The 21,104-nt window shown below is 39.8% G+C and overlaps 1 protein-coding gene across 18 annotated transcripts in view; it reads right to left on the minus strand.

Annotated features, from left to right (window-relative positions):
• Positions 1 to 21,104, minus strand: part of FGGY (FGGY carbohydrate kinase domain containing) — a 322,855-nt gene that overhangs the window by 105,318 nt on the left and 196,433 nt on the right. For 16 of the 18 annotated variants that reach the window (XR_009743019.1, XM_061451142.1, XM_061451143.1 and 13 more), the window contains 2 exons: positions 20,507 to 20,658; positions 8,751 to 8,839 (listed from right to left, as the gene is read on the minus strand). Coding sequence is in view for 15 of the 18 variants with exons in the window: in XM_061451142.1 (XP_061307126.1) it covers positions 8,751 to 8,839; positions 20,507 to 20,658 (241 nt within the window). In the remaining 3 variants the exon portion in view is untranslated. Of the gene's footprint in view, positions 1 to 8,750; positions 8,840 to 20,506; positions 20,659 to 21,104 lie in introns of those variants that run through there. The other 2 variants (XM_061451152.1, XM_061451154.1) reach the window with 2 other exon arrangements.

A 21,104-nucleotide genomic window follows, 5' to 3' on the forward strand; every position in this document is an offset into this window, starting at 1 on the left:
AAACAAATCCTTGGTGATTTCATATAACACATTATATATTTATATAACATTGGACTCGCTATCTGGCAACATCAATTTGCAAGCTACAGGAAAAGTGTTCACTATCTCAATGTAAGTAGAAAGCACAGTTAGGCACTTACACCAAATCAATACCCAGCTCTTGCTTAAAGCAGCAGATGGTCTACCACAACCAAGAAACGACAGAATGCATACGCAGAAGTGCCTGCTTTCTTTAGACACATTCTTGAAAGCACTGTATCATTGATCTAAGATTATTTTTATAGGCAGATGACAGGTCAAGCATAAAAGTACACTATTTTAAAGGTTACGGAGTTGGCAAAACTGGTGTCACTGCCATGGACTAGGAATCATTTTCTTTTGAAGTCTTCGTTGTCAGGTTATTTACATTTCACAGTTAAAAGGCTCCTCTCTGGATAATATGAATACTAAAACAAATAAGGGAAAAAGCCCTATGCAAGCTAATGCTACTTTAAAGAGATAATGTAAATCAACCCTGACACCATCAGTGTCATCCTAAAGCACGATGAGAATTTCCAGTGAAAGTTACTGACATTAAACAGATCAAGATAGCCAGCCAACAAAAATAAAGCAAACGTGTAAGTAAACGGCCTTCCATGCCAAGGCTGTTGTTCCAGCCATGTATTACAGGGAAAGGGATAGGAGGAACACTCCAGTGGTGAAAAGCATTTGTTTGGAAAGTCTGGAGGAAGAATTGGTCCAGAATAAATAATTTAGAGTGTGATCTGTGAAAAAGCCTACGGAATAGGACACCTAATTCTCACTGCTAGTTAGACAGAAAGCTGGATGCCCAGCTAAACACCTAGAAGTACGTTACCCTTGAAATTACACAGCTCTTTTCCTGTCTATAAAATAAGAATGCCATTTTCTTACTTAAAAGCAGCATTTTAAAGCAGAATTTACTAAGACTTTCATACCTAAGATACTAGAGGGGACTAAAGGTGGGTTTTTTCCTTAAATAATGATACCAAAATATAAAAGCCCATTATGGAATAATCAAGTTAAGTGAGTTCTAATACTTTTAACCCTTATATGTATACATACAAAACACAGACTTCATGCTACATAGCTTTCTTTTCCTTCACTGGATGAGAGCACTCCAGGAATGTTATTGTTTTCAGGGGGTGGTTTGTAAGAATTTACTGTGAATGCATGCATTATCTAAGTGCACACTGAAACACTGATGGGGCCGTGAATGACCCAGGAGCTCACAAACATGCCTAGTTTCCTATCTGGCTCATATTTATGCAAGAAAGCAATTGTTACACAGCTCTTGCTGGAGAGAGACCCAATCTCACAAGGGACAAGCTTTGCATTGGCTTTCCATGGTGTTTCACGTAAGGAAGAGTTCAAAGAAGACGACAGATTGCTTATAACATGCCTGAGGTTCATGAGGGTCTGATCCCTGATGGCATTCACAGAAGCTAATGCAAAAGAAACATACACCCCTGAACACCCAGCCTGGATCTGAAGAGAACAGAGATGATTGCAGAACAAATGAGATGAAGAGAACTGAAAGACAACAAACTACTCTGTGCTTTCAGCCTTGTCTTTCCTTAGAAAGGAACCATAACCTCCTTTGACATTCCTCCCCCCTGGCTCCAGCGAAGCCCAGTTACCCAGTCCCACCATTAGTTAGCACATCAGTAAGCAGGATCTCAAAGACTCCCACCCATCTCTTTGCAAACTTTATTAAGGGGAGATTATTATCTGCCCCTCAGAGAAGCTAATAATTACAGTGTTCCTATATCGAGTGCTTCTGCACAGGTTCAACAATGAAAGGGTTGTTTAAACACAGCTCCTTTGCCTCGATGGAAAACTTTGTCTCTGTGCCACTCATCAGCTCAAGTAAATGCTAATGACTGTTATGGAAAAATAAAAGACATTTTCTGATGTACAGTGTGTACTTATTTAAGAGGTTTCTTATGATGTAGGATGCTGCATTTCGGGACTGAAGAAGTAAGACCTTTAACAGCAATGAATATATGAATTCTGATTATTTTTTCATTGTTATTTTTTTTAAGTGCTGTGGAATGTCTTAACCATCACACAGACACACACACACTCGCCCATACACACACACTCTCAAACTACCACACTAGGCAAGATCAGAGCTTAACAGCCAACAAAATGCACATTCAATCCCTGAGATCATTTTCCTGAAATAGAAAACTACATATGTTTCTCAAATTTCACATCAAGCCACTGCACAGCCCCAACTGCAGGGGAGCACAGAGCCAAGCCCGCCTTTGGGCTTCGGGGAGTAAGAACCTGAAAACAAGATGATTCCTTTCGGATCACCACATTTCTCGTCCACAATCTAAACTTACAAACACCCCCGTTTAACAGCATTTCTAGTGGGGGTTGCTTATCAAGCAGCCTTTGCTTTGTCAAATTAAGACACATTGCCTTGGATTAGTGAGACTCCCTGAGTTCAAAATGACTTCATGGTTGGCTCAGAGTTCACTGTCTCTGTGGCAAGGTGCCAGTAATACATCTACTACCGCGCCTGCCCCCAATCCTTTTCTATACTGACCTAGCTGACTTTTCTTTTTAGCAGCAGCAAATGCACACAATAGAAAATGAAGGGCTAGATACTGTCACAGCTCATTAAAGATCCTAACATCTTTCAGAAAAATAAGCAAAGTAGTAAATATTTGAAGATCTGAATGCAAGCCTCTGAAATGCAACGTCTCAATGTATGTCAAAGCTGCTGCAAAGGGACAATGCGGTTTTTCTTTGCTCTGCAAATACAGTTAGAACACTCTCAAGGGCTCCTGTTCTTGTGGAAAACACATTAAGCTTCTTTTGCTAATATTTTGTAAAGGGCATTTGTACAATAACAATAGCTAAAGCTTCCTGTTTGCCTGTGTGCTTCCTGGCTAACATGAACGAGACCTGCTAACAATTTTCTTATGTAGCACACAGAGCTCTTTCAGATCACACTGCAGACTCAAGGACATGCCGGGTTTGAATAAAAACAAAGTAAAATCTATCAGTAATGGCCCTCATTGCACCTGCCCTTCACAGTCCTGATAACTTTTCCAGCTCTACATTTCCTATTTTTTACAGTGGATCAGTCTGTGTGTCCCCAGTCTCCAAAGAACATGGTTTGAATTTATTAAAAGCCTGATAGAAGTGGAATTCTCTTGTTTGGCAAAGGCACTGTCACAGGGACACTTGCTTTTGGCTCCATGACAAGAAATTCTTGGTACTTTGTTTGTCCAATCCACAAAAAAGCCATCCCTCCCCTCCCAACCAGCCCTTCAAGATAATTCTCCCTTCTCCAGAGACTTCTCCAAACAAGTCTGCAAGTCTGAAGTCTTGGGTTTCATTTCATAAACAGGACACAACACCCGAGTGCAATTCAGGATACCGTCACTGCCACATGGGCTGCAGGGCTGATCACGAAAGCTTTCTGAAATACTCCCTAGCCCCTTTCTTTGCAGAAAGAGGCCTGATTTTTAGACCAGGCACAAAATAGGCACAAAACATAAACAAGAAGAAGCCAAACACCAGAAGCCCAGCCAAAGGGTATACATTAGTCATGGCAAGGCTAGGAAGGAAGGGAAGGGCAGCTGGCCCCAAAAAACTGGTGTCTGTGCTGCTTCAGTTACCACATCTCAGTGAAAGGATTGCCCAATCCTTTAAAAAGAGACAGGCATCCTTCAGATAACCATTAACTCACACCAGTTTGTTTTTCAGCAGCGCCTCTAAACACAGGTTCTCTTCCAGACTCTCTCTTTTCACACTTTCCAGCCTATCTGGATAATATATTTGTTGAGGACTTGTCTAACCGCAGTGATGAAACACCTCACAACGAGCAGGTAAAACAAGCAACCTCACAAGAGTGTATGCATGTATCAGTTTAACAGATGAAAAACAAATACAGGGGTGAATAAGGATCAAATCCTCAAAGGTATTCAGCTGCCTAAACACCTCCAAAGATGGAGATTTAATTCACTTCTCCAAATCACACAGGGGACATGAATCCAGATTCTTGGACTCAAAAGCATCTTTGCAGCTTTTATGCTTTATTAAAAACTCCAATTGTGGTAAATCAGCATGGACCAGACTCTACTTCTATTTATCCCAGCATATTCTGCATCAACACCATTAACATCAGAGGAGTTCTCTGGATTTCGATCAGTGCAACGGAGCCACCTCTAGGCCTACTGACAACAAGTTACAAATAAACTTTAAGGACTTCACTGCTTACAGTAAAGTGTCAGCTATTTAAACATGCACAGGTCAAGGAACCAGCCTCTTTCTCATAAATGAAAGAAAACAATTTGTCAAGGTATCTTCCTGTTGAAAATATTCTGTATATTTAAAAGATGTCACTCACTCTCACAGAGATATAGATAAGAAACTACAACACCTATTAGTTATGTAGTTCCCAGAACTGCTTTTTATGAACTGCAAGCATTTGCCTTTCACTTTGTAGTCTGTAATTACCGTAACAGTATGAGTTTCTTTCTTTTAAAACTGATTTTCTATGGAGAAATTCATGATCCTGAGATCTGCTGGAAGGAGATCATTTACAAAAGGTCCCCCGCAAGTATATAAATCTCTGTTACACGTTTTCCTCTGTCATGATGGCTTGCAGTTGAAAACTGACTAGACAAGTGTTTCCACTTGGGTCAACATTCATATATGAAATGAATTCTCTCCTAGATAATACATTACTTTCTCTAGCTATTTACACATCTAGAGTGTAATGACATTAGCCTGCACAAATATTCAGTTTGTTCCAACTTTTGGGGGAGTAATTTTGGAAGGTGCTTTGTAGCATCATGTTGGACTCTCTCTACCTCCACAATGTCAGCCTGACATTCTTCCCTATGTTTCCAAATCCTCCTCCACAGGTTTAATCTCTCCTTGATTACAGCTTGTCTTAAACAATGTAAATCCAGCAGACACTCTCTAATTTTCCAGTGAGCTGCTTGTGATTTGAAGTGGCCCTGAAGCAGATGCTGGATCTAAATACACATCTGTGTGTAAATTCTACCCAATTTAACAGCTCAGCCATATTCTTATCTGCAATGTAATCCTTCACTAGACTTCAGAAACACAGTAAAATTGCAGATGTGCCTCTCTGGTAAGAATTCTCCATTCATAACACAGTAGCCTGTAACTAAAGCAGATAGGTATTTAGATTTTATTCAGATAGCTTTATCCAAAATACCATATAAAGGAAAAGTTATCAGTGGTTATAGATGGTGGGTGGAAGAGAGCAATGAGTCACGCTCACCATGAGTAAAAGTGCTGAGCCTCTTCAAAGCATTGCAAATGTGCCTGTGAAAAACTGCTCTCTCTTCCTTTCCACAACAGAAATAAGAAAACAGAGCATTTGAGTGGCAAAACCAATCCTCATTGTTGAAGCCTTGGGGAAGCAAGAGCTGGGAAGTCCCAAAGTTTTAATTATTTTAACTAAAGAGCTGTCAGTAACATTTTTTGCATGCAGAAGAGTCAGCTGCCTGGCTCATTCAGAACAATTCAATGGTCTTTCATCAACTCAAAGGAGGAGAAATAAAAAAATAACTCTTTTTAATAGGAAATATTACAGGCAACAATCTTCCAAGAACAATGGGAATCAACAATTTGGACTTTAACCTTTCCAAGTGATGGATGTTGGTGAGATATAAGGGAATTTCAAAGCCAGTCAGTAAAAGTCTCATCATATGTCTGAGTCTCCACCTTTGAGGTAAGAAGCATTTACTGTTTATTACACATTCAGTGGAAAAACACTTCAGAAGAATTTAGTTCAAGCTGGCAGAATTAAAGGTGAATGACAAACCATTTCATACACAGAAGCACACATCACAAACTGCTTTTCAAACACTTAAGATCCTGATCTTAGACACTTTGTGCACTGAGTAATCTCCCAGAAGTCAAAAAGACTATACATAGATTTTAAATGTCAAATAGATACAAACTGTTTTAAAGAGACCCTTAAAAATGTAAAGAAGTAAGAGTAACGGTTTCAATGTGGGCAGAAGTGTCCTTGGAATTGCATTTGTTTTGGTAAAATCCCCATCACCAAAACAAATTTAATAAACTAAATCTTTCATTTATCAGGGCCAAGTTATGAATGATTCACAGTGACTAACACTGTGTCCTGCCCTGTGAAAGGCTCCTTTGTGCTCAATGGGAGAAAGGTAGGAATCTTATACTTGATGAATTCACACTTCCCCAGTATTATAAGTATATGGAGGTCAAATTACTTCACCAAACTACAAGAGAATTCCCAAGAAATAGGTCTGCATGCAGGAGAGCAGGTGAAGGAAATAAAAATAGGTTTGATGCCAACAAAATAGTTCTTGTCCTTATTATCCTCCTTTGTTACCCTAGAAAACATTTCACTAGAGCCAAAGCTAAGGGCTTAATTGTGGGGAGCACATTAAAGGAAGCAAAGTAGGATGTACAAGGAACTATTTTATTCAAAACAGAAGACACTCAACCAAAGGGTGGGGGAAGCTTGCCCAAAAAGTCTTTTCCCAACATTCATCAATGATTAAAAACTTCTTTTTAAGAGAGATTCTCTGCCTTGCCTCTAGAAAGTTACAGCTAAGAACACTAAGCCAAAGCCAGGCAAGACCAAGGAGCTGTTACTACCATTATACCCTTGCTTCTCAGACCTACTTCCAAAGCAAAACCTGAGCTTCACTCAGTTTAGACAGTCCCAAAGTCCACCACAAGCCATGACAGCCTGACACCAGCTGACAGCACCACTACATGAAGCCCATAGCACTACTCTTACCCCTTCCTTCTCCTCCCTTCTTCACACCCACAAATAACACTGCCTTCTAAATTACAAGGGACAGGAGACAGGAACTCTGTTATCATACTCTAAGCTCCAACACACCCCCTCTCCTGCCTTTTAAACCTTCTGCTATACATTTTGGTTGCATACAAAGGTTTTAGAGGAGGCTGATAATTTTAATCTCAGGAATTCAGACTCTACTCCTATAAAGGTTAGATGAGCACTAGAGAATACAATCATTAGTTCCTAAGATCAGTTTTATCTTTCACTGTTACTAGTAGTATTTATTGCAACAGAAGTTCTCTAGAGCAATTAGGGTCCTCCAGTACTGGGCACTAACAATGCACCCAAGAAACACCTCTTTCCTGAAGACCTCAGAGAAATTACAACCACTGAGAGGTACATGAAGCAAACAGACAAACACTACTACTAGCTACACGAGGTTGGAGGCCAAGAAAGATGGAGGGAGGGAAGAGCAGAGAAAGGGATTTCTTTTCTATAGTATGGCTGCCACTATTAAAAAAGACTATGCTATGGATCAGGGAGGGCTCTGGGAAGAGCAGGAACTCTGTTCAGCAATACTGGAGATCCCTTTCAAATATATTATCATTCTCTCTGAAACTACTTCCCCTGCTTTAAAAGATAGATTTCAAATCATATTTGACACCAAGCTCTCATTGAGCATATTCTATTTTAGCTTCTTCAGCCACTAGCAAAAGGTGTCCATTAACACAAGGTGAACATTTAATGATTTGCTTACACACTTTATCCCATCTATTAATCATCGTCTGGCCACAAAGCCAAATTAAAACCTCCTGACCAAAGGGTGCTAAGTCTACATCAAAGTCTTGAGTACTTTCACAAGACAGAGACCCTGCATGGTATTTCATCTGGGAGCCTGGGAATTATCCTCTTAGAGTTAGAGTTGGGTCAGGTAACAGGACTGCTTTGGGGTGAGAGTTGTTTGTCTGTAACACAGTTCACAGTTATATATCAGACAACAGGCTCTAACTAGAAGTCCAAAGGAAGGAAGTTTTGAGATACTGCCTTTCAATTATAATCGAGCCGGTCTTTGCACAACTCATCTCTTCACTTTTCAAATCAAACATAGCACTTCCCTGCTCTACAATGCAAGCTATTTAACAGTAGCTGTCAATCATGGAGACTAACTAAGGAGAAAGAGCACTCAAATAAAAAGAACTGTGTCTGATATGAAGGTACCTTCCATTTCCAGAGAGACTAAAACTATCCTGTGAGCAATCTGCTTTTTAGCCTAATTTTTGCACAGCTTCAGCTCCACAAACTGCAATGGAAATAACTGTGAACTGCACTGAGCTGGGCATGTAATTGGTCCGTAAGACCTGATTTTCAATACATAATACCTCACTTTTCACAAGGATTTGTTCAGTTGCAAATGCACTTCACTTACTGGTCACTTTAATCAATTAAAGGGGTTCTCTCATAGCAATTTTGAGACTATAGCAAGTATTCTAGGATGCTTTCTCAGAGCAGCACAGCTGCTGTGTTTTACAGTGCAGTGACCATTTTAAACAAGATTTTACCAGATCCCTCCCACAGAGCAAAGTGTTTTCCTCCAATACGCAAAAAAGTCAAGAAATTTGTCAACAAAAAGAGACTTCAAAGAATTATTAAAAGCATATTTCACAGTAACTACAGCAATCATATTTATGTTCCAAAATGGAGTACAAGAGCAATTAACTGACAGTTGTAGCAACACAGTGTATCTGTGAATTACACTGCTCACAGGAACAACTGTGTTCAGGAATGCACGATGGAAGCAGGAGATAGGTTCAAGATGTTTTGGAGCAGGCTGAATTACAGACAGATGTACATCACAGCGTGTCCAGTCAAAATGCATTAAAGCAGAAACACATATGAGCAACTAGACAAAGACCACCAAATCATACTGTTGTAATTAACATACCTTGCAGTGACACCTGTGGCTTTCCAAGATAAGAAATCCGGAAGATCAAAGAAGTGGCCTGCCTTCTCCCAGCATGATTCTTGCAGGTTCTAACAAAACAGTTATTAGAAATACAGATATTAGAGACCAGGCATGATGTCCTTATTTTAATGCCATTTAAAAGACCTGACATCTATGTAAAAATGAGTTTTTCCAAACCAAATATTCTTATCATCCAGTCTGCTCTGCTTACTTTGCAGTGATTTACTGCCTCAAGAACTGAGTCTTTTCCACCACACACTGATGGTAAGAAAAGTTTCCCATGCAGAGTTCATGGAGGCACATGTTTCAGATCAGTAACAGGGGATCTCTCAGTTCCTCTTCAGCTGCTCAATGACAGAAGTCTCAAAGTCAACAGACAACTTTCTCAAGGCATATATGCTTGAAGAATTCCCCATTTCCTAAAATGAATCATTTTTAATTTAGTATCTTTGAATTATAAGAAGAAAACAGCTCTGTGAGCACAAAAACAAAGCTTTTGAATGTATTTCAACATGATTGAAGCATGACTGAAGCATTTAAGAACCTGTAAACTTTCAATGAAGCTTTTTTCCACAGCTGGGATACGCAGGAGCTCTCAACTGCCTGGATTAACCAGTAACAGTCAGCTCTAAATCCACACTATAACCCACAACTGCAACCACAGCGTGCCCAGGAATTCACATGAACAATTAACAGAAGCTTATCTTTGCAAACTCTGCCCCTCCTCAAAATTTCCTTGAATACACACCACCACACAAAGCACTACGAATGCCCAAGTTCCCATTTGAAGGGGTTCAACATTATTTCCTCAGTTGAGGGCATAACTGAAGACAGTTACAGGAAAACCCTCCAATTAAGAGTATGATCTGTACAAGCTCCTGATAGACATATGCTATTTCCAAACTCCTAAACCACTCTTCCACCATATAGATCATTTACAGAGAGTTCCCAACACTATACTCTGCAGAGAGCTAGTGATGCAGAGAGCAAGTAGTTCATTACAAGATGCTGGTCACATCATCTGGGCCAGGCTTTCTTCTTTGTTTCACTCTCCAAAGCTCAGTCTGAGTTCAGCTTATGATAGAGTGCAGATTCTTAAAAACAATCTCCACGCTTCCACAGGTATCAGATGATGACAGATGGGAGAAAAGTTTCCCCAAAAGTGACTTTATATTCCAGTGTGACATAAATAGTGAGCATCACTGTCCTGCAACACAATACCACCTCTGGCCTCAGCACATTCAAATAACTAAAGAATATCAAAACCAAATAGAAGTCAGTGCTGCTGATCACACGGTGCACAAATCAGACTTCCAGAGGAGGATAAGATTCCACTGGAAACCTCCACCAGCTTTTTAAATAATTGAAAAAGTGAGAAGTGATCTCACCTAAGAGCAGGTGTTATACTAGAAACACAAATCCTAGGTGGGGTCTTTTGGCCATGAAGCTCTGCTAGATGGCATAGTCTCAGCAAGAACACAAGTTAGGTCAACAGTAGCTCCCAGCAGGCCAAAGCAGAGCTAGAGAGATATTTCAGAAGGGCATGAGGTGGGAAACTATGTGGGTCTTCATCTCTACTCAAGAAATTTCAAGGATGATTTATCTGACTTCTTGTCTTCTAGCTTTCAGTTCCTAGCTTTTTCCTCTACTCTCCATAAGTTCAGGCCAAGTCTCTTGTACAAGATTTGTGAGGCAGATGATTCTTCAGACAAGTAAAAGTATTAAATGCTAATAGTATCTCAACAGCATAAGCTTTATCAATGGCAACTCCAAGTCTTCCCCTCTACTCCCCCAAAACCCGGTAAGAACCTGTGGTACACAGCTGAGCAGAAGGCCGAAGTACTTTACCAAATGTCCTAGTAGCTTTGTGATTATGCTTTTCTTGCCAAAGCTTTGGTTTTCCAATTCTTCATTAAACTGTCAATAACTAACATAATTTAAATCATCTGCATTTTAAAAGCTGCCATCAGTTATCTGGAGCAAAAAAATTAATTACGTGCAGTATCAAGAATTGCTGAACTAAGAGCAAAGATAATTCCATTTTAAGAAATACTATTTGGCTCTACAACTGAATTCAGATACTGCGTGATATCAAACCAAAATCTTACAAGTCCAGAAACTGACTGCAACAGAATCTGAATTCCAGAAACTAAGATGCAATTGGGTAAGTACAAAAAAGGGCAAAATTTTGTTTAGTTTTCGATCAGACAAAGAATCTGTCTTCTCTGAGTTTAGTTCTTCAAAAGCTTCTAAAGCTTCCTGGGTTTCTATTGAGTTCAAGAAAGAAATGCCCCAATTACAGGTTTTTAACATAGCACATACAACCTTTGGATGTCTGCTCCTGATCGCTCAGGTTTATCTCCTGGATGCTATGCGGCTGCTACTCCCCCATCCAATTTAACTTTACATGTGAGTGCAAAGGTACTCCATAGCTTAGTAAAAAAGTCATTCAGCCTGATCATGTTGATAATAAAAGCCACAATGCACTGTTAAAGCACGTGACTATCATCAAGAACCAATAGGAGTAGAATGGCTATTAGTGTTAATCAGAAAAGAAACAAGATTAAGAATAACTGTCCCCTTAAACAAATCTGTTTCACCAAAGATACTCCTTGGATCCTTATTCTATTACTTCAAGAATTCCCCAAAGCCACGTTACTGACATTAAAATCTGTTGTTTCATGAACATCCAAATGATTCATTCTCTGCCATCTTGATGCTGTGTCATCACTAATTAGCACAGACAAAAAAAAACCATTGCATGCCCTGATGCTTTTTCCAAACAAATTTAAAAGTCTCCATGTTTTCGACACTCACTGAAGTTATTTATTTTCACTCACAGGCAGGAATCCGTGACCACATTAAAAGGATTGTGGAAAAGAGCTGGGAACATTCCCAATGCTGTATTCATATCCTGCGACTCAGCCTCCAAACTCACTTGGAAAGAAACTAATCCAATATTTCTATTTTCCAGGGGTACTTATGGAGTCCCCTTTCTTCATATCTCTCTCTGCTGGTTTGGAGTTTAACAACTATACTTTTTTAGATCCTTACAGGTAATCCCAGATACTTGGGTGGCAAAGCATTTAGGAATTATCAAGTACAATGTCTTTTAATCTTCCTAGACAAGAAGCACCTGGGGAGTGAGGGATCAGGGAACTGATACAGAGCATATGAAAGGCCTCCACTGCCCATTTACCCCTTGAAAAGTCCATGAAGCCATACTGCATGATTTTATATTGTGTAAAATGTATTTGTTCACTACTTAGTTGGACTGAAAACACACACATAAACAGAATTCCACCTTAGTCCCAGCACCTGATACAATTTTTTGGAGACACCTGGAGGCACATTCTCTTTGGGAAAGCTGAGAGAACTTTCACATCCACCTTTTATTGGTGTGCTGAGGCAGCCCATTTCTGGAGAAAAGTTTACAGGAAAGTTTGATTTTTGCCCTTACCAAGTGTACAATTTTCTTGTAAGATGAATTGATCTTCAGACATCTGATGTTTGTGAAAATGTGTTTTTTTCCACCTCAAGTATAATGTGTATATAAAGAGCAAAGATGTCATGTCTTTTGTTATTGCTAATACAGATTAAATGTGAATCATATTATCTTAAATGAAAGTATACACGCAACCTTCGTATCAGATCCCTGTTGGCCAAGCGTTTAACTAAAGATGGGCTTTAGCACAGGGTATCAGTCTGAATTTCAGCACTAGTTACCAGCCAAAACCCACAAATTCAAAAATCATCCCAAACTGGTGGGTTAGAAATCCAGATTAAAAGCAGGGGGCACAGATGGAAGCAGAAAAATGTTTTGCCATTTAGAGTGAAAAGAAAGCTGGTGTGAGCATTCAAGTTCCACATTAGGTCAAAATCTAAGTCATCTGAAAATCAGCAGAGACTCATTCCCTGAAGAACCATCTGCTTTGCCCAATTTAACCCTAAATTTGAATCTAATCTCCCAGGCAATCTGTATGCTATGTAGTGTACCAATCCCTCTTTTTCTAAGTGACAAAAACAAATACACATTGTGTGAAAGGAAGAAAGACAGCAACTGAAGACTTAATGCATACACTCACGGGGATTTAAGAAACTGATGGCCCATTCCCTGCTGTGATTCAGACAAAGCAAGGACTTTGGATCTCCCACACTTCAGATCAGATGCCAAGCCATGTGATAGAGCTATTCTGAGATACCTAAGATAGGCTCTGAGCAGAAATCCTACCCTTGCCAGAGCCAAGGCTACAAAGCGATCAATTCTGCAACTACCAGTTGCAATCCAATTGGTAAAATACAAACTGACAATTACCACATTCATCTTGAGGGAGGAGAGGGGGAGAGCTTGGAAGGTAACCTCTTAGAGGAAGGCTACTGGTGAAAGTGGACAGAACTGCCTCTCTGTAACACAGCCTCTACTCCCAAGACACTGTCTTAGACACGTGTAGGTACTTACTTACTTGATCGGCAACTGCAACTAAAAGCCAGACTCAACAGCCTGAAGTACAACTTCTGCATACACATCTGCACTATGTATGGATTTGGATAAGACAGAGCTGTTAAAGCATTTATAAACAATTCTAATCAAGAGTTCAGTTCCAAATTCAGTACTTGGACTCATTCTCACTTAACACTGAATTTATTAGTTATTTTAATGGGAAAATATCCAGTCACATTCAACAAAACAAAAAGCCAGCTGCAAAGGCAGCAAGCAATGGAGAAGATAGACGCTGCTGCCAAGCTAATGTGAGTGCATCCACTATTCTTCTTTCCTCCATAGCCAGGGGAAGATGTTTAAATTGTTTCTGTAAATTATCCCATTGGTAGCTGCAAGACACAGGTGTACAAAGAGAAAAACAATGATGCATACAACAGTAGCTGTAACTGAAATGTGAACTGTAACACACAGAAAGATCACTGACCACAGTGCCAGAAAAAGAATTACTCAGAAACTATTGATTTTAGCTATTAATTGCAGAAGAATGATATGTTAGTCAGTCACTCTAAGCTTTTTGCTAAAGGGAGGCTCTTCTTTGCTCTTACATACCATATCAAGAACAGAGTTATGAAAGCACAGAATAAGAAGACTGCATTTTATTTGGAGACAGTTACCAAGCACATATCTCCTCCCAGTCCAGCATCCCCCACCCAGTTTGAATGAGCTACAGCATCTCTGATTTAATGGGACTAGTATTTTTTAGAAATAGCTGATTTGTAACGTCATTACTATGAGGAAAACATAACAAGCATCTTTTTGTTTTGGCACAAGCTACAAGAAAATTTCCAGCCAGAAATTAGTAAACAAGATCTTTTTCTTCTGCTACCTCTGGGGAAAAAAGTACTGACAGGCTGGACAAAACCTCACTGCAGCTTTTACATCACTGTGTAAGCTGTGTTCTCACTGCTGTCATTTTGGTTTGCCATAGCACAGACGGTCACGTTACGCTGACAAGCATTAGTCACTCCAAGTGAAGGAGTATGTACCTACGTTTTCAGTTCAAGTGCATGCATTTATGTACCAGAACTATCTATGCACTCATTCAGGCAATGAACATCCAATTTCTTTAGCTAAAGTCAACAAAACAGCATAACCTTCTTAGCAAAGCTGCAAAAGATATGTCTGCAACTATAGAATCATAGAATAGCTAGGGTTGGAAAGGACCTTAAGATCATCAAGTTCCAACCCTCCTGCCATGGGCAGGGACAACTCACACTAAATCATATCACCCAAGGCCTCATCCAACCTGGTCTTGAACACTGCCAGGGATGGAGCATTTCACAACCTCCCTGGGCAACCCATTCCAGTGCCTCACCACCCTAACAGGAAAGAATTTCCTCTTTATATCCAATCTAAACTTCCCCTGTTTAAGTTTTAACCCGTTACCCCTTGTCCTATCACTACAGTCCCTAATGAAGAGTCCCTCCCCAGCATCTCTACAGAAGAACTACAGAAGAAAAGAGCTACTGCAATAACGTTTTGCAAGGTAATTCTAAACAATGAAAAAATCTAAGGAAATAACAGCAAGAGAAGGGAATTTAAGCAGTTGTTTTGAAAAACCCAGTAACAGGAACTACTTTTGTTTTCACTGAATTTTACATTCAAACTTGTCTTACTGACTCCAGGAATTATAGAATCATAGAATGGTTTGGATTGGAACAGATCTTAAGATCACTGAGTTCCAACCCCTTGCCGAGCCTCACACTAGACCATGTCGCCCAAGGCTCTGTCCAACCTGGCCTTGAACACTGCCAGGGATGGAGCACTTTTTTGGGCAACCTGTTCCAGCACCTCACCACCCTCACAGTAAAGAACTTCTTCCTCATATCTAACCTGAACTTACCCTGTTTAAGCTTAAACTCATGACCCCTTGTCCTATCACTACAGTCCCTGATGAAGAGTTCCTCTCTAGCACCCTTGCAGGCCCCCTTCAGATATTGGGAGGTTTTGTCAGAATTATCTTATTTCTTATTTCTAAATACTTGTGAAAGGATAATAATTCTTTATTTCAACTTCATGTTCTTCATTCAGCTGACCCTATTAAAAAGTCAAATATGACTGCATTCACAGAAATTAGCTTTTTATAAAATCCTATATTCATTTTGGTTTCCATTACAGATTTAACACTGGACTCTCTTTATCACTGCACATGGTCCACACAGGCAGAGAAATACAATGCTCCCCTAAGTGGACCCCAGATGTGCACACTTTAACAAGACTGCCCCATAGGCTATACAGTAGCTGCATTCAGCTGATCATTTACGGCAAACAGCTGTCCCTAGCTCACAAACTCCACTTGCAGTGATGGCTTTGTCATATGAACACCTATCTGAAATAACAAACATCAAGACCACCCAATTAAGTTCATGTAGACTAACCACCAGGTGCCAGAGGGCAAAAATGATTCAGCAGCAATCAAACTCAGCTGAATATAAGCTAATATAGTTCAAATAAAAGATCTCAAAAGGCCTATTATGGCCTTTATAGTTTAGTTTCTTAATTCAAAGCCAAAATGGAATAGGGATGAAGTGTTGGAAGAACAGAATACACCCCAAAGCCTCTAGTCTCTAGTTAAATCTCTATCTGTGTAAGTGGGAATGTTAAAGAGAAAGTATTATATGGAAAAACAAGTTCACAAAGCAGCAGATGAGAGTAACTTGTGACTTTGAAGAAAAACTGCAACATCCCTCTGCACATAAATACAAGTCAAGTGTTACAAGAAAGCCATAAGAGATAAGGACCAGTATCTACTTCTTATACAATGATGTCAGCTCATTCCTCACAGTGAGCGATGTCATCTTTAACATCAGTTCTAGGAACAACATGATGGAAATGGAAAAGCACAGTTAGGTCATCTAAGTCCTCTTCTCCTTCCTCACTTCCAACCAATTCAGAGTAAATTTGCAAAGTCATATTCCTCACCAATATTTTTAATTGCTTAGGTGAAAACTCTTCAAGTAACAGAAATTCAACTCCTTCCTTTGTTGAGACAGCCCAGTCACTCAAGCTTAGCAATCCTGCTGGACTGACCTATGTCAGACCCTGCCTCAAGAGCTCAAGTTTTTAGATACTACAGCTAGGAGAGCTCAGGGCAAAGAGCAAGAAGACAGGATCTCCTAATGTGGCCTCCCAGAGTCAGGTTAGCATCTTGGCGAGGAAGGGGGAGGTTTTGCTGACAATGTACGCACAATCAACCTATGGGTGTAACAACATTCCAAAGAATCATTTAGTATCAATACCTTAAATAATTTATTTCCAAAAGTGTATCTAGCTTGACTCCTAATCTCTTAAATGATTCTTAACAAACTAATTGAGTTTATGGTCTCATTTCTGCAACTTCTCTTGAATCAGCATGGCTGCAGTGTCATACGACTCAGAAGTCTCGGAACATGGAGAAGTCAAGGGAAATCCTGAAAATTTATCAGTTAGGCAATAAACTCTATAAGAAACATTTTTATTTATGCCAGCCTAAATAAACTTTGAAGCTCAAGAAAACAACGTTAAGAGTTCCAGAGAACTAAGGATCCACTGAAAGGAACATATCTCATTAGGACAATTTATTTAGTTCCTTCCAAATGCTGTTTATTGTTACAAATACATGAAGTTTGATCAAAAGAAAAGTATCCAACATTTTCCCAATAACACAAAAGTGAACTCTGCTGGTTACTTCAATGGAGTTATGAATTGTTCTTCATGATTAGGACCAGGCTATTTTATCATAACTTCAGATATAAAGTAGTTATTTTCCCCACTACACCCTCTCTGCAAAATGTAGATCAATGCCAGCAGTTATGAAATGTGCACAGCACCAATCCCAGGCAAAGACGTACAGGGGGAAAACAGCAAAAACATTTAGTAGCAGCAAAAATTCCTAGGGAGTTCAAAAATCATTCCAGGGAATTCAAAGAAAAAATTCAAGAGCGAACCTTTATGTACTAGGGTGTACCCACTGACCTGGAGTATGACTACAAAGTGCATGGTTATGGGGTTTGTTTCACTTATAAACATCCATGTGATAGAGCCATGTCAAGCTTCCTGGTCAAAAACTTCCCAGAAATGTGATGTCCACCAAAGAGAGAAAGGTGCAAAATAGCTTCTGAAGATACCTTTGTTTTGCCAGTTTTGGTTATGGCTAGTCATAGAAGAATGTGCCCTATCCGTTGTTTGCTTAAATTCCTGGGATACTGTCAGGTGTATGACAGCATTAGGAAGGCATGTTAAGAAACTTAATAAGGAAGGAAAATAAACATCTCATATGGTCCATGGCATGGAGACGTTCACTGGGGAATGATATAGTTCAGTCTCAAAGGTGTTCCTGCCATGGTAGGGGGATTAGAACAAGATGATCTCTGAGATCTCTTCCAACCCAAACCATTCCAGGATTCTATGAACTAAAAAGTAAATGAGATTTTAGGAACTCGTTTCAGAAAAAAAAAAAGGTACCTGTTCACACCAAGTACAGTAACACAGTGGAACTCACTACCACAGGACACAGCAGCTTCACAAAGTGCATGTGGGTTTAGGAAAGATTAGCTAAACTTATAGAGCCTAAACCTCATTACTAATCAGACAAATAATGAGTCAAATGGATTTCTGCTCTAACCCACTACCGTTCCTGTATCAAGCAGCAGGCTGCACCTCTTGCAGTCAGCTGGCTGGAAACAGTTCTAGAAATCCTGGGAGTGTTTTCAGGAAAAAACAACCAACTAAACTAACTACATATTTGCAGAGGTTGGCAGCAAATTCCTGGAGAGAGTTTTACAGTACAGCAACAGACTTTGGGATGCTTTGAAAGGGATCTTATTTGAAAGCGGCTCCTTTGAAAGAGGCTGCACTGCTCACTGGAGCAAGCAGTAGCTTGGTAGGAAAGGTTATTTCACATATGGTATAGAAAATAAAAGCAGAGGTGAGGATTTAAGACAAACTACTCAGATCTATGACACTTCAAAGAAGCCTTGCTGGTAGCATATTTGGTGACATTTAGCAGTCAGGAAAGCTGGAGAGACTGAAGGCCACAATCACAGCCAGGCACACAGTGTAGGCAGACACTGTGTAGAACTTCCCCAGGCAGCCCTGTCAACACATCTCAGCCCTAACATTCAGTGCTCATAACAATCCCATTTTGGCCTTCTCCTCAGCAACACTGGGGGCCACATTTTCAAAGAGTCTAATTTTATGTCATGAAGTTCTCATCTAGCCAACTGATTCAACACTCTGCAAACCAGGTACAGTGAGCACAGTTATTTTTAGTTGTCACAACAGAAGCAGAATGGGAATTTCACTTCCAACTTTGCAAAGACTTCAGATATTCTCAGTTAAAAAGGATATAACCTGACATTCAAAGTCATTGTAAAATTCACCCTCCTTGGCAAAAAGTGAGAACACTTGCATTATATGAGGCTGAATTTCAGCTGTTGGATGCTAACATGAACCTTTGCTGCTAGCCCTAAATCATGTAATACATTGTCACGTTATTGTGATTAGCACTGAAAATAAACCATTGCTCTTCGTACAATTCCTTTCACCCTCCTCCTACTTTGCAACCAGTATAGAAGCAGTAAGCACTCAGTCACATCTCTCTCCAAAGCTAGAAGGAATAGCACTACACGTCCACATCTCAACTGATTACAACCACTGCCATAATAAATGTTACTGTTCCTTCTCATGAGCTCACTGAGGTGCTAGTGAGTTAAGCAGTGTAAGCTTAAGCAGTTTAAGAGTATGTCTTTGCTAGTCCACTCAGAATGCAGGAACTGTCGCGTGAGCAGCTCAGCAGATACTGAGGTAAAAAAACCCTCTCTTAAAGATAATAATCTCTTTAGCTGATACGTCAGGAGCTGAAAAGGGACACATGAACAAGCCCTGTAATGCCCTTTGCCAGGCAATCTCTGCTACTGGCTGGCATGTAGGCTAAGGTGAATTGTATCTCCTACCCATTTGCCCATGGAGGGAACAAGCCCTGCAATAATAGTTGCTCTCCCTCTTTGTACTACAGCAATTATGTCAGAGGGCTTTGAGGCCATAGCACAGGCTTACACTTCTGGTAAATCTGTGCTACGTAAGTCTGTGCATTTAGAAGAACCCATAATCTGGCCCTTCCTCATCAGTCAGGTACTGATATTGCAGACCTGACTGAAATATAAGTACGTTTTGAACACAATGGATTCATTTAAGGTTTTTACAGCTTACTTTTTAATATTTGTAAAATGACTGACATATGATACTCATGGCTCAAGAGGGAAAGAACTGGTAGATGGATATTCCTATTTCAGTATAGCATCCACAAACATTAATTACCCCCTATTATCATTAATATGTCAGTACCTGCTTCTACCAGTTAATTCCTTCAACTTTCCCCAATATACACCGTGCTATCATACGATGTTTCATCTTTGTAAGTACAGGAGACTTTGCCTGCTTGAAACTGGCAGCAAGTAATTTACATTTGGGCTTTGTTAAAATGACAGCAAGTGTCATTGAGATCAAATGTAAAAGCCAGACTGGAGGAGGCTATAAAAAATTCAAGTGGCAAGCATTTCTCCTTTTATCTGACAGCTATTATTAAAAGGCTGTATGTCATCCTATAACACATGAAATTTAAACACAAGAAACAGAGGTAGAGTTCCACATTATGAACAGAGCACCTTCCCTTTACAGGCGCTCTGCTTCCTACGGATGGGACAGAACTAAACTGAAGATCTACCTGAACAATTTCTCTACCAGCAGCCAAAGACATCACACACCCCCTCACTGCTGGATGCAGTGCCCCAAAGGCAGTCCCTCTGGCCAGGATGCCTAGTGCTTAGATGAAGCTGTTTTCAAATTGCTATAAATCTGCTCCAGAAGTAGCACCTACACACCTGTAAGCATGCCCAGCTACAGAGCAGGAAACACACCTCCATAACTATGTCCTAGGGTACTTCAAGGACTCATTCATAACCTGCAGTTAAATTTGTATGTGTATCTAACCTTAAAATTAGATAAGAAAGGCATATGAAATATTTCTATCAGGAAACTCTGAATTTCAATAAAATCAAAGATATTACTAAGTAAGTGAGAGGAAACAATGAACCTTCAAACATTTTCAGCCCAACTTATGGCTGACCTTACTTTGCAAGCCTTCGGGCTCAATACTAAGGCTGAAGACTTTTGTTTTAGAAATTTTGTTCTCAAATTAACAAACAAAGGGCATTAATCATTAGTCAAAACACAGCACAGTTTCATATGTACTCACCTCCTTCATCCACAGCAATTTAGGTGGCTGCATTTCCACAGACATCACTCCCCCTACATAGCTCAAAACCCTGTGTTGCGTTGCATTGATGCGCTCAACTTGACTGACTGCACGATGGTCCATCCACATTATGACATTCCTATGGTTTTGACCTTGGGGGAGAAGACAAAAATAAGGGATTATTTTAGGTTTGGTTTAACCCCACCTCAGTACTGTAAGTTACTAGACTCAGCTGCTTCACACTTTCACTTTATAAAACTGTAAATCTGTGCAATAAACCACAGTAGATATTGAAAGACTAGCTAGCTCTCTGAGCCAACTTTAAGACATGCTGAGCACTGACAATGCTGACTGAAACCAATCAGGCTGTGAACATCCAAGGACTTTGCAACACCATGCTCTTGTAGACTGCATTTCATTCAAAGAACCCAATCTTCTTGACAAAGTACATATATTGAGTTAAAAATATAAAGAAGGAATTTAGTGACTAAGAACTAAACACAACATTATAATCTGAAGTTAACTCAGCTAGTCAGCTAGTGAGCTGGTTACATGGATTCTCTTCCCTCTTCAAGTGTTATGAGAAGAACTACCCTAA

The sequence above is a fragment of the Pezoporus flaviventris genome, unplaced genomic scaffold (assembly GCF_033815535.1).
Source record: "Pezoporus flaviventris isolate CSIRO_AGI_PZ_B2104156 unplaced genomic scaffold, CSIRO_AGI_Pfla_v1 ptg000013l, whole genome shotgun sequence".
NCBI classification, from domain to species: Eukaryota; Metazoa; Chordata; class Aves; order Psittaciformes; family Psittacidae; genus Pezoporus; species Pezoporus flaviventris.